The 12,754-nt window shown below is 41.8% G+C and overlaps 1 protein-coding gene across 1 annotated transcript in view; it reads right to left on the bottom strand.

Moving 5' to 3' along the window:
• The window catches only part of lama5 (laminin, alpha 5), a 100,004-nt gene extending 92,504 nt beyond the window's left edge, over positions 1–7,500 (bottom strand). Inside the window, exon 1 of the mRNA XM_079559001.1 lies at positions 7,026–7,500. Within this exon, the coding sequence (XP_079415127.1) occupies positions 7,026–7,319 (294 nt within the window). The 5' untranslated portion in view covers positions 7,320–7,500. The remainder of the gene's footprint in view (positions 1–7,025) is intronic.
• Positions 7,501–12,754: the final 5,254 nt, after the last annotated feature.

The raw sequence follows: 12,754 nt of genomic DNA, 5'->3' as shown, positions 1-12,754 counted from the left end.
TTCATCACTTTGTTGTTGTTGCTTTGACGCGTTGAAGCTCTTAGATTTATCCTGGCTTTGTTGGCTTGCTGTGTTGGAGTGCTCTCTGAAGGCAGCAAGAGGATATACGCATGCTAAAAACAGTGTGCGAGCCTCCATTTTCACCCAACGGCATGCTAACAACATCAATGATGGTGCGATAAATGCTGCGCCCCCGTAAATGGTTTATGGGCTTGAACAATGAGCAGGGCAAGGTGATGAATCACAATCCAGGTAATACTGAATAGAGAATATTTGTGATGAAAACAAAACGACAAAAGTAAAAAGGAACAGCATGAATGAAGCGAAATAGTACTCCAGGTCTGTTTGTTGAAGACTGGATAACCCTATACAATAGTGAAAAGTCAAAAAAAGATTTTGCGTGATATACAAAGGCCGGCCTTTCTCATTGGTTAATAAAATATAGGTCTCTGTCTTCATTTTTGGTCTACAACAGTCTTTTAATAGCCAGGTTGATATAACATTTTGCCCATATTTGTCTGCATTCCGCTCTCTCCTGCTGTTTTAATTAATCACGACATGCTCGCTTCATGTAGCCAAATCAAAACAGACTTAACCTTCAACAGAGTGGAGAGTGCTCACAAGTGGGCCGCAGCCTGAATGAAGCGCTCCCAGCCCTCTTACTGCGAACACAGAAAGCACTTTTCCTCCAGTAATGACCAGATTTGGAGGGTTTTCGGGGAGATTTCCTGAGCTAATGACAAGCCAGCACAGCCACTCGAGTGGGGCTGAGGAGAAGACAAGGACTCAATGGGGGGAAAAGCAGGCAGTAATCCAAAAGGGAAGCCCACGAGGTGCTCAGGAATTCAGAGAAGACAGGGGCAAAGATGGGAAAAGCTGGGAGATTACTGATGGGTGCTGGAACATAGGAAACTACGAGAAGGTCCTAGGTTCGATTCACGGGCCGTGTGTGGGGCTTTTCTCATTTTTTTTTTTTTTTTACTACAAAGAAAAAAATGCACTTGAAATAAGAATAAGACTATGTATCAAAGAATCCAAAATCTATCAAACCAAGATAAAAGCATTTGTTGCTAGCGTTATCGCGCCCTGAAAGTTGTGAAGTTTACTCAATAACTAATCTCAGAAATGTCTGAATAATAAGCATGAGTTTGGATCATGGTCAACGGTTCAATTTAAAGGCCATTTAAACCATTGCCTAAGTGTCTGAACTGTCACAGTAACAGCTAGCCTAGCATGCTAGTTTCCAGTTGATAACAAGATATCGGAAAAAAAAAAAACATAACCCAACCCAGCTCTTCTTTCCCTCATTTTTTCACATTTTTTCCTGAATGTTTACCCCATTTTTCTTATTTTTTTCAACAACATTTTTTACTTATTTTTGCCACTTTTCTCTCTATTTTTTTCCCTCATTATTTTTGTGTTTGCCCAATTTTCCCCAAATGTTTCACAAATTTTTCTTTATTTTTGCTCTCATTTTTACCCATCTTTTTTTACTAATATTTTCCATAATATCTCCCAATTTTTTCCAAAATGTTCCCCTATTTCTTCTCATATTTTTACCACAATTTCTCCTAATTTCCCCCCATTTTTCTGCAAATTATTCCCCACTTTTCACACGTTTCTTTAAATTTCTTTCTTTAAGATTAATCCAATATTGTAAATTTGCAAATCTTCCAAATACTATTGTTCTGTTTTCTGGTTCTAGATGACAAATATCTTAATATAGGTATCGTGCCAAGTGTCATTAAAGCACCAGTAAAAAAAATGTAACTGTACCAAGCCTTATGTTTAACTATGACTTCCTCTGCAACACCTTGAAAACATAAAAAAATTGGCTATGGGCTCTTTTGCAACACATACAAATCTGGACACAAAAAGTCTCCCAGTTTGAGGAACAATAGCTGACACATCCAAAAATGAATCTACACTGCTGTGGTTTTAAGCTGCAGCTATTGTTGTTTGCCAGCACGTGATAAACTTTGCTTACTACTGGTTAAATTTGTTGCTGCTTTACGATCCACGTAAACTGCTCGGTTGTGGATGAGTTTTTGATGGGTTTGTTGTCAAATATCAACGAGTCTTAAGTGATGATTAAGCTTCAGGAATCCAGCCTCTAACTCACCCAGGATTATAACGGGTTTACGGGTTAACCATTAGAGGAGTCCTTAGGGAGATAACCTCACCTTACTGCCCTCTCTCTCTCTGTCTTTCTCTTTCTCCCTCTCTCTCCACCTGTTCTCTCTCTCCACATTCCTCCCAGTGACTGACCCGTGTCCTGGCCCAGACTGGGTTGATCCGCTCTGAAAACTGCCGCGCACAAATCATTCAAAGTCACTCACGTTGGAATCACTGCAACGCCCCCAAACTTCTCCAGTGTCCATTGATCCTCCACTTCAGTTATTCACATATATGACGTACATTTCACTGCTAAGTGCTTCAAGTCGTCACAGTTTATGAGTCACAACTTTCAGGGAGCGATCGTGGCATGGTAAAGTAAACAACAAAAACTAGCCTGCTGATTCATGACCAATAAAAAGGTTTTATAATTAGATCCACAGCGCACAAAGGTCTTTTATCAAGAAACATCTGCTTTTAAAAAGAGATTGTATTCCACTTCTAGAAAAACATCTGGCATGGGGCTTTTGACATGAAAAGGCAACAGGTAGGCCTATGTTTATTTAACACTAGGATGAAGATGACTTTGGTATACAATTCATCCTTGGAAGCACCCTTAGAAATGTTCAGTGTATTTATGAATGCACATGTAGCAGTAACTACTGTACTGTACATTTTCCACCTCAATACCACCTAAAATATACAGTATTTGGATTTTCCCATTTTTACAATTCAACAAAAACTTATTCTTGTTTTTATCGTTTTTACGTCATATCTGAATCAAAATAGTAGGGCTTTTTGCAATTTTGTCGGACAAATATTGCGATTCGATGTGCGTTTTTTATATTTCATACATTTAAATGCATAACCTGCTAAAATGATGAGAGATGGAAGTTACTTTTAGACTCTAGTCAAACAACATATTCTTGCTCAAACTGCCCCACATTAGAACAATACACAATAATCTACTGTCAAAAATATTTGGGTTTATGTGTAGAGCGCCCGCTTCTGGAGGACTTTCCCCGACATTCAGACTACCTCCGGGGGACAGCCACGTGACTAAAATAGGTCCAGGATGGAATCAAAGAGCGTCTGTCTAAACACTTAAGAATCTGCTTTATGGAAACTCAGACAAACTTTTATCTGTTGCAACTGAATCTGAGATCAGAGGCTCCACAATTCTGATCACTGACATCTATCACTCAAACACAGAGACAGAAGAAAAAAGTCGGCAAAACCTCGATTGCGTCTCAACATTGATTAACCTTGGAGCCCTATGGATTACAAAGAGCAGAATTAGATCACCAGACGTGAAAGGCGAAACATGAACAAGGGTTGGAGAAGACCCAAAGTTCCGCAAGAATCTCAATTTAAAAACCCTTCCTACACAGAACAGCCCTTACGGATAAACACATTGATGTACAGGTTGGTTGAGCTTGCATTCTCGCATATGAGTTTGTGCGGAGTGAAGAGTGGCCTGTCTGTTCTTATATAAGTGAGCTGAGTCAAGTGCTGCCAACTTTTACAAAGGACGCACTGCACGGAATAATGACTTGGCAAAACCTACAGGGATCTGACCTCCACTGGCCGGCCTTACGCTCCAAAGACAAGAGACCTACCCGTAATGTGGCCGTATACAGCGTTGGTTCATTGGGCAGGACTCCAAGGAGGCTAGTCTAAACCTTAGTCTGGTTTTAGTCCTATTTAAAACTTGGCTAGGCCTCGTTTGTATAGTTATGTTCTGGATAAAAGATTCAAGTACCTTTCTGAATTTGTATTATCAATGGGCTGGGTTCTTCCTCGGTCCTGTTTTGGTCATACTGCATTCACCTTTGCACTAATTTGCTGTCATAAACCAATCTGAAGTCAATCAATGGTCTACACTTCCCATTCCCTGCCTTGTAGTTACACAGTAAGGACGGAGGTAGTCAAAGTAAAAAAAAAAAACTTCTTCTAGATTTAGAAATATTAGTTGAAAACATTACACCTGGTGTATTCACAATGTAGAATATATGAGCACATGTGATCCAGTAGTAATGTCTTTAACGTGATTTTTCACTTTTACTGTCTGCTTCTGCTCCAGATATAGGCCAATGTGTCTTACTATAACATTGTAAGCCAGTGGACACAATATATTACGTCTTATATGGCTATACTTGTTTGTTCGGAATTCTGATGATTTTGTTTCTTTACTTTTTAACCTCTTTTTAAAGGAACAGGCCTTTTTCCATACTGAGATATGTTCTCACTTCCAACTTCACCCCCGTTTGGAGCTATAGGACCATGCTAGGAGAGGTCAAATGCTAACATCATCTTTGGTCTTTTTGAGTGACTGAGCGCACGCACAAAGACCAGACAGGTACGCATCAACTCGTCTAAGCTCAGGCAGGAACATAATATCTCAGTCTGTAAAAACGGTGGCTTGTTCCTTTAACCTTTCTCTAGTTCAGCTTTACCCAAATCTAAAAGCTTTTCGACTGGAGTTTACAGCCTATAGACCACTGTGACGTCTCGTTTGAAAGCTAAGACCTACAAAACTGATTGTAACTTTTTTATCGCCACGTTTTTGTTGCATTTTTTAAGCATTTTTGTCTTTTTATCGTCGTTTTTCGTAGTGACCCTTACGTGGCTTGAGTGTTGATTTTTTGTTGCTTTTTCATCACTCTTTAATCATGTTTTTGTTTTTCCAGCACACTCCATTGCCATGTATATTTTTCACATTTTTTTCCGTGTTTTTTTCTCTTTTTTAATTGTCGTGTTTTTGTCGCTTTTTGTTGCTTTTCATAGATTTTTTCCGTTGCTTTGTCGTTTTTTTTGACTCGTTTTTGTCACGATTTTCTCACTTTTGGGTCGCTTTATCGTCACTCTTTAGTTGTGTGTTTTTGCCGCTTTGTTACTGTGTTATTGTTGCTTTTCCGACACAGTATTGTTGCTCTCTTGAAACTTTTTTGCTTTTAGATTTGGGTAAAGCCAAACTGGAGAAAATATGGTTCATGTGGGAGTTGCTTCATTCTATTACTCCTGTAGCCTCTACTTACCTTCCAATTCATTGTCTCTCAAACTGTGACACCTATTTCCCTTTAAAACGTCCCGAACTATAATCCAATCACAGGTCTGGTTAAAAGATTCAAGATTGAGACGCTCTATTCTTACATATCACTCAATTGTACCTTGCCCTTCTCAAAACTTCGACTTACCTTTCTATCAATGCAACTTTGCTGCGTAATCAAATCAGTGGCATGCAACTTTACTTTATCCCCGAGGCAATCCACTCAGGTGTGCAGCCGCGAAAAAAGGAAAAAGCCTCAACCTCAACGTGAGGAAAAACTATGCCTGAAACAATGTGTAAACTTATCCCTGTGAAGAATGGAGTTGGAAAGTTGCAAAACCACAACTAACAGTACTAACAGTTTTATCTAAAAGCTTCTGGACTGGAGCTTACAGCCTATGGGCCAGTGTAACGACTCATTTGAAAGCCAAGACCTACAAAACTCATCTAAATTGATCTTTTTCCTCGCTTTGTCGCCGTGTTGTCGCCATTTTTTCCACATTCTTTTTCCATCTCATTTTTTGCCACTGTCTTGTTGCTCTTTCATCGCTTTTGTTGTCACTTTGTTACATTCTTGTCACATTTCTGCTGCTTTTTTGTTGAGTTTTTGTCATACTTTCGCCGGGTCATGTTACGCTATTTTTGTTGCGTTTTCATCCAATCCCGTCAGACCTTGGAAGCTAAGCTGGGAAGGGCCTGGTCGGTACTTGGATGGGAGATGTTTGGGAACACCAGGAAGCCTAGCGAATGTAGTGAGCGAGTGAGTGGTTGGTGGTGGTCGGAGGGGCCGATGGCGCAGACTGGTTGCCTCGCTCCCGTCAGTCTACCCCAGGGCAGCTGTGGCTACAATAGGAGCTTACCACCACCGAGTATGGAGTGAATGAATAGTGCAATGTAAAGCATCTTTGAGTGTCCAGAAAAGCGCTATATAAAACCATTGCATTATTATTACTATTATTATTATTGCTTTCTTCTCGTTTTTGTCCCTATTTTGACACTTTTTTCAAGAAGCTCTCAGTTTTCAGTAGTGCCAAACTGCACTCAAACTTGACTGACCTCCATCTTTCTCTGTTAGTAAACGAAACAAAAAATCGGGTACAGCACCTTTAATCTCCAATAAATACTTATTTGCAGCCAGGGGCGGACTGGGACTGAAAAACAGCCCTGGACTCTGACCAGCCTGGCCCAAGTTAGCGTAATTGTGCACTTCCACAAATACATATTTTAACCTTTTACCACCCGCCTTAACATTAACGAGTGCATTTTCCCCAGGTCGGCTTTTTATTATTATTTTTTTGATCGGCATCATCTGCAAAAAGAACGGGAAAGGTGGTCGTAGAAACAGAACAAAATCATTAATATAAATAATAAATAATAATGGTCCCAAAATTGAACCTTGTGGTACACCATACTCCACGGAATTCCTTTTAGATTCATGTTTTTTTCATACTGGGCTTTACCCAAATCTAAAAGCTTCTCGACTGGAGAGCAACAATGTAACGCCTCATTTGAAAGCTAAGACCTACAAAAGTGATGGAAACTTTTGGTCACGTCGCCACATTTTTGTCGTTTTTTTGTTGTGTTTTTTGTCCGTGTTTTTCCTCATGTTTTCATCCTCTTCTTCTCGCTATTTTGATGCTTTTCTTTTAGCTTTTAGATTTGGGTAAAGCTCGGTTGAGGCGGGACTGGTGGCTCTAGAGCCAGTGGCCCTTCTGTGCTCTTCCAGAATGGACATATGGCCAGTCCGCCCCTGTTTGCAGCATCCTTAAATCAATGCAAGAATCTTTGGCGTGCACCTGGACCTGACGCTTAACCTCACACGCCTTGCAAAAATGAAGACCATACTGAAAGTGTCTCTCACCTGAATGGTTTGGCTGGGGTCTCCGGACACGGGGCCTCCCACGAGCTTACAGTACAGGTCGTGCACCGCTCTGCCGCTCTCGTCCTCGCCACACGTCGCCGTCGCCGTGATTTTGGTGCCCTCTGCCAGGTTGAAATACGGCGGGTGCAGGCTGTAGCCGTTCACGCCGTTGATGGGCAGCTCCTGGGCATATCCCGCGCTCAAACACGCCGCCAGCGCCAGCACCAGCAGCGCTGAAAGCTGGGAGGACGAGCCTCTCCCGGCCGCCCGCACCGCAGCACCGACCGGCTGCATCCTGTCCACCTGTCCGCTCCTCTCTCCTTTCCTCGACCCCACAGGAACAACAGGAGGTGGTGGAGAGGGAGGGGGGGAAAGCGAAATAAAAGTGTTGAGCTAACTTCTAAAACAGTAGCATTTGGCAGGAGAATCAGATGGAATAGGTGCTAAAGTTACTACAAGGGACAAGGGGGGGGAAGAAGTTTAGGTCCCGTGGAGAGAAAGTGCGTCGAGGCTCCTGCGCGCAAAGTGTTGGCTCCGTGTCGTTGCACCTTCTGTGGCCCGCTGCACGGACCTCCCCCCACAGCGGCTTTGGCCCGGCCCCGGTCGGTCCCAGAGCTGGCTGCAGGGCTCTAGGCAGGAGGAGGAGGAGGAGGAGGGTACAGCACACAAGTTCTCCCCTGAAGAGAATCAGCAAGAATTGGTAAGAAAAAAATGAGTTCATGAAAGCGAAAGTTGTTTTTTTTTTTTTTTTATGCGCTAGCTGCTCACCGCCACGTGCAAGGTGCCAGCTTTCCCCCCTTTGACATTGGTTAACCCTGGTTTAATATTTTCACTTTATTCCCCACCGATTTATTTTCTATGGAATATATTGTCTAATAAAACAAGAGTCTCAAATAATCCCAGTTTAGGTTCAATTAAGGGGAGACACTGCTTTTTTTGTTTGCTTGTTTTATAAAAACGTTCACCTGGAAACAAATCCTAATCTCCACAAAAACATGTTCAGCTATTGCACTGACTCATATGTTTCTCCACAGCAGAACATGGAAAAATTGTAATTTTCAAAGTTTTTCTCACATTGTGACAACAGTGTCTCCACATCAGTAGCACCGACTTCAAACTGCAGAGTCTTGGACTTTTTTCTCAGAAGGATTTTCTGATATCTAATTCCTACCCTGATTTATTGAGTTTTGAATTTCAAAAAATCAAATCAAAATTTAAACTTCACAGATTTTTCCACAAAAAAAAACATCTTAATTTAAAGGAACAGGTCACCGTTTTTCCATACTGAGATATGTTCTTACCTGAGCTTACACGAGTTGATGCGCACCTGTCTGGTCTTTGTGTGTGTGATGTTGATGGCATTACGCCTCACAATGTAACCGTGTTTAAATAGGGGAAAAGTGGAGGAGCTTGGTCGCTTCCAACTTCACCCCCGTTTGGCCCCATAGGAATATGCTGGGAGAGGCTAACAACATCTTTGGTCTTTTTGCGTCACTGAGCGTGTGCACAAAGACCAGGTTTTAGACACAAGATATCCAAAATCCCCTCAGAAAAAGTCTTTGTAACAAATATGTCAACAAAGTAAAACCATAAGGCTCCATCCATTATTCAGCTTTTGTCGCCGAAAATATATGGAATTTTTATTTTATTTATTTGTTATTTATTAGTTTTTTTGGTTTGGACAGTGCATGTTAATGAACAAGCCACTCCGGATTGTAGCCATGGGCTAATTTGCATCCGTCGTCCCACACTTGCACACTCAAACACACGCTCATTCATCCTGGCCTATTGTACATGTTTTTAGTGGTAGGGGAAACCGGAGTACCCGGAGGAAACCTACGCAGACCTGGGGAGAACATGCAAACTCCACACAGAATGGTCCCATCCAGGCGGGAATCGAACCCGGGACCATCATGTGGTGAAGTACGAGCGCGAACCACTGCACCACTGTGCCGCTTAAAACGCCTTTTATTTTTTAGATGAAAACATGAAAATAAAGTGACCAAAAACCTGCAATGCATTTTTTCCCATATTTATGTCAGTGATATACAGCAAATCGATCTAAATAATAAAAGAAAATCCCTATTCACATACAGTGTCTCGTCTTAATCTTTGGGTCAGTAGCCTGACAAGCCAGCCACTCTTTTAAGGCACACTGCGTAAAACGTTGGATTAAACATTTGCCAGTATTATAGAACATGCCTGTAATGACCAGCTGGACACAGAAAATGCCAAGTTTTTTTTTTGTGGTCGGTAGTCAAAGAATGTATTTCCATTTCCCATTTTGGCTGCTTTTTGAGCTCGAGGCGTCCCCACTCCTTGTAAAGTTATAATCAACCCTTTAAGGAGAGATGAGCTCAGTAGTTTTTTACTACGTTTTGTATTACTTTTTTATTATTAAAGGTGCACTATGTAACTTTTTATGTAAAAAAAAAAATGTTCATAATAATATATATTTGACTTTTCAGTGACCCAGCTTGGTTGTTTGGCTGGTTAGCATAGCGCCTTTACTTACCATCCCGATGACCTGTAGGATGTTTCAGGATCAATTGTTTTAAGGTTTTCACCAATGATTGAACCGTCCCCTTCGGTCTCCAACCGACCAGATATCTGAAATAAAAAACTGAAATAAAATGGAACCTGCCGCTGGGTCACTGAAAGGTCAAATATGCAACATTTTATTTTACATAAAAAGTTGCATATTGCACCTTTAAAAGCTAGAATGAACACCTTTCATCTGATTTAGTCCTTGTTTAGATAGTTGGCCATGCTAGATTTAAAATATGCATTGATTTACATTTCCATTCCTTTAGCAATGTTGAGTCATGCGCCTCAATATAGCCTTGGTTAACTTCTTGTTTTGTCCCGTCCTCCTGGTTGAGGCCAGAGTAGGTTTTACTGTCTCATTAATTCCTCATTCCTTCAGAGCAAACACAAGTGACCAAACACCAAATGGGCCTGACCCCTGTAAAGCCAAACACCCGGGTGTGAAAGTCAAATGCAGACTGGCGGCCACACACACTTCAAACGCACACGCAACTATCTCCTACAGTCAGAGGAAGCATTCTTATATTTATGAAATAATCAAACAGCAGCAGAGGGGTTAACACTTGTTATCGCACAATGAGGCCACACAAGTCAACATTTCATGTGTTTGCAACAACAGGAACACACCATGCACCTTTTTTGTGCAGTTAGATACAGCCACATTTCATTAACACAACATAGGATACAAAAATACAATAATACAACATATTGATAATAACTTTGTAATTGACAGCAGAGAAGTTAAAATGTTACAATACCAACTTTTAAAGACTGACACATGATGCATAATTGAGGTCTAAAAACAATTTTTAGGTAGATACAAGAACTGGAAGACTGGGCTGGTCGGGATTTTCATTTGGCCTGGAGCGCCCTCTGCAGGGAGCAGCGGGAACGACACATGAAAACAAACTTACACTTTCAGCTGTCAAGAACACATTTTGAGTGCAGAACTGCTTGGGTCCAGAGTAGATTAACTTTGTCTTCCCAGAATGCTCTGAAACACAGTAAATAGGGTTCGGACCGAGCAGTTTAATCAGAAACAACCAAAGTTTACAAGATAATGCTAAATTGTGCAAATGAGGCGAAATGCTGCTCCAGGTGCATTTTTGCTGAGAAAAACAATGCAAAAACCAAAAATAAAGTGATTTTGCATGAAATGCCCCCTTTAAGTTGTGTTGATTGATGGTACTGGAGATTAGGTCTTGAGTCAGACTCTTAGAAGCTGGAGAATGAATTGTACATGTTTTGTTTAACATGTCGGGGGGCAAAGCTCTCAATTTACTGGTTGATCTACGTTCTTTCCCTCATCTATGGAGGTCTGGGTAATTACCAAAAGGACAAGGTCGCGGATACAGGTGGCCAAAATTAGTTCCCTTCGCAGGATGGCCGGGTGCACCTTTGCGATGATTGGGAGGAGGCCTCGGAGAAGACCCAGGACACGCTGGAGGGATTATGTCTCTGTGGCCTGGTGCCGCCTCGGGATCCCCCCTGAACAACTGGAGGTGGAGTGTGTGGACAGGGAAGTCTGCTCAGACTTCTGGCCCCGGAAAAAGCAGAATAAAATGAATGGATGGATGAATGTTTTATTTAGGTAGGCTAATCAATGGAATCCCATTTAAGTGAGTGGATCAAATACAACATTCAACTGTTACTACCATGGCCTTACCTCCACTGTCTGTGTGTTTATTGTTAGTTAGAGAGGCCAATGAGAATAATATCCATGTGTTCATTATTCTGTCCCAGGGCATCTGCGTGTTGCTATACCCTGCCATTGCATGCTGTGTGCTAGTGTCATCACCTCCTCATATAGACCTCAGTACCTCACTCAGAGCCTAGCCTTTAGGTGTGGACCTATTTTGTCGTTATAAGTTTGACATGAACCCTATGCAACAAGAGGCCCCTCAATGATAATTTCACATAATGGTTACTCTCCTGCCCTGCCCCCAAATACTCCAGAAAGGTCAGTCAATACTTTTCCAGAGACAGTTTTTTGTAGACTTCCCAAACCTTCACAGAAATGTATTACGTTTCCTCTCGTAATAGGGACCAGTGAGGGTCAAAGATCTCGAGGCCCATAGAACCAGTTTGTAAAATTACCAAAGGCCAAACCTCTCCACACCTCCTTTGCCTCTATGTATCAGGGTCACTCAGGATACTGCACATATTTCTGCCCTTATCATCTACAAAGAACCTTAAACATTGTTGCTTTCTCTGAAATAGCAGCAAAATCAGAGGCTTAAACATTACCTGGTTAACAGTATAAACACAGTCCTCTTTCTATTCATGTATTTTCGGTCCATTAGCAATTCACAAAGATAAAATCAAATCGTAAATGAGCATTTGTTTCATTACAAGTGTTTCTACTGTGAAAAATACACTGCCTGACGGTAATGATCTGGGGTTGCTGCAACTGGTCAGGTTTAGGTTCAGCAACACTATGTGCTCAAAGAATGAGATCAGCTGACTACCTGAACATCATTAATGACCAGATTACTCCACCAGTGGATTTCTTCTTCCCTGATGGCACAGGCATATTCCAAGCTGACAATGCCGGGAGTCACCAGGCTCACATCGTGAAGTTGGGTGAAGAGTGGTTCAGGGAGCATGAGATGGATTGGCCGCCACAGAGTCCAGATCTTAGCCCCATTGAGAATCTTCAGGATGTGCAGGAGAAGGCTTTGCACGGCGGTCACACTCTCCCATCAGATCTTGGTGAAAAATGAATGTAGCACTAGGGGCCCGATCTTGTGTTTCTAAACGCAGGCTAGCGTAACTTTTTGCGCTTCTTAGGAGTGCCGTTTCAGACCTTGGCACTCCAGACTTAGTGCATTTAAGTGGGAAGGAGCCTTTTTCCACCAGCACAACAGCACTGCTACTTGGAAAATGTGATATCGCTATCTATATAAAATATCTATTTTTGCTCAGGAAGTTTATTGACACAATGCCACAGCGAATGTGTGCTGTAATCAAAGCTGGAGTGTGTGACCTTTTCTTTTGGTCAGACAGTGTACCTCTACAAACAAATGTTTATACTGTGAGTGGACATGTCTCTCCTCCAACCTGACATGCACCTTTGCTGGGGGCGGGACATCCCCTGCTTGTGTCTAGGCTTTGACCACAGGTAGGCAAACATGAGGTGTAAATACAGTAAGTTCTCTTCCAATTGCTTGATTTGTTTGACA

The sequence above is a fragment of the Gobius niger genome (assembly GCF_951799975.1).
Source record: "Gobius niger genome assembly, chromosome: 6".
Classification (NCBI taxonomy): Eukaryota; Metazoa; Chordata; class Actinopteri; order Gobiiformes; family Gobiidae; genus Gobius; species Gobius niger.
Note: the sequence above shows the minus strand (reverse complement) of the source record. Positions and strands in the feature narration are given on the sequence as shown.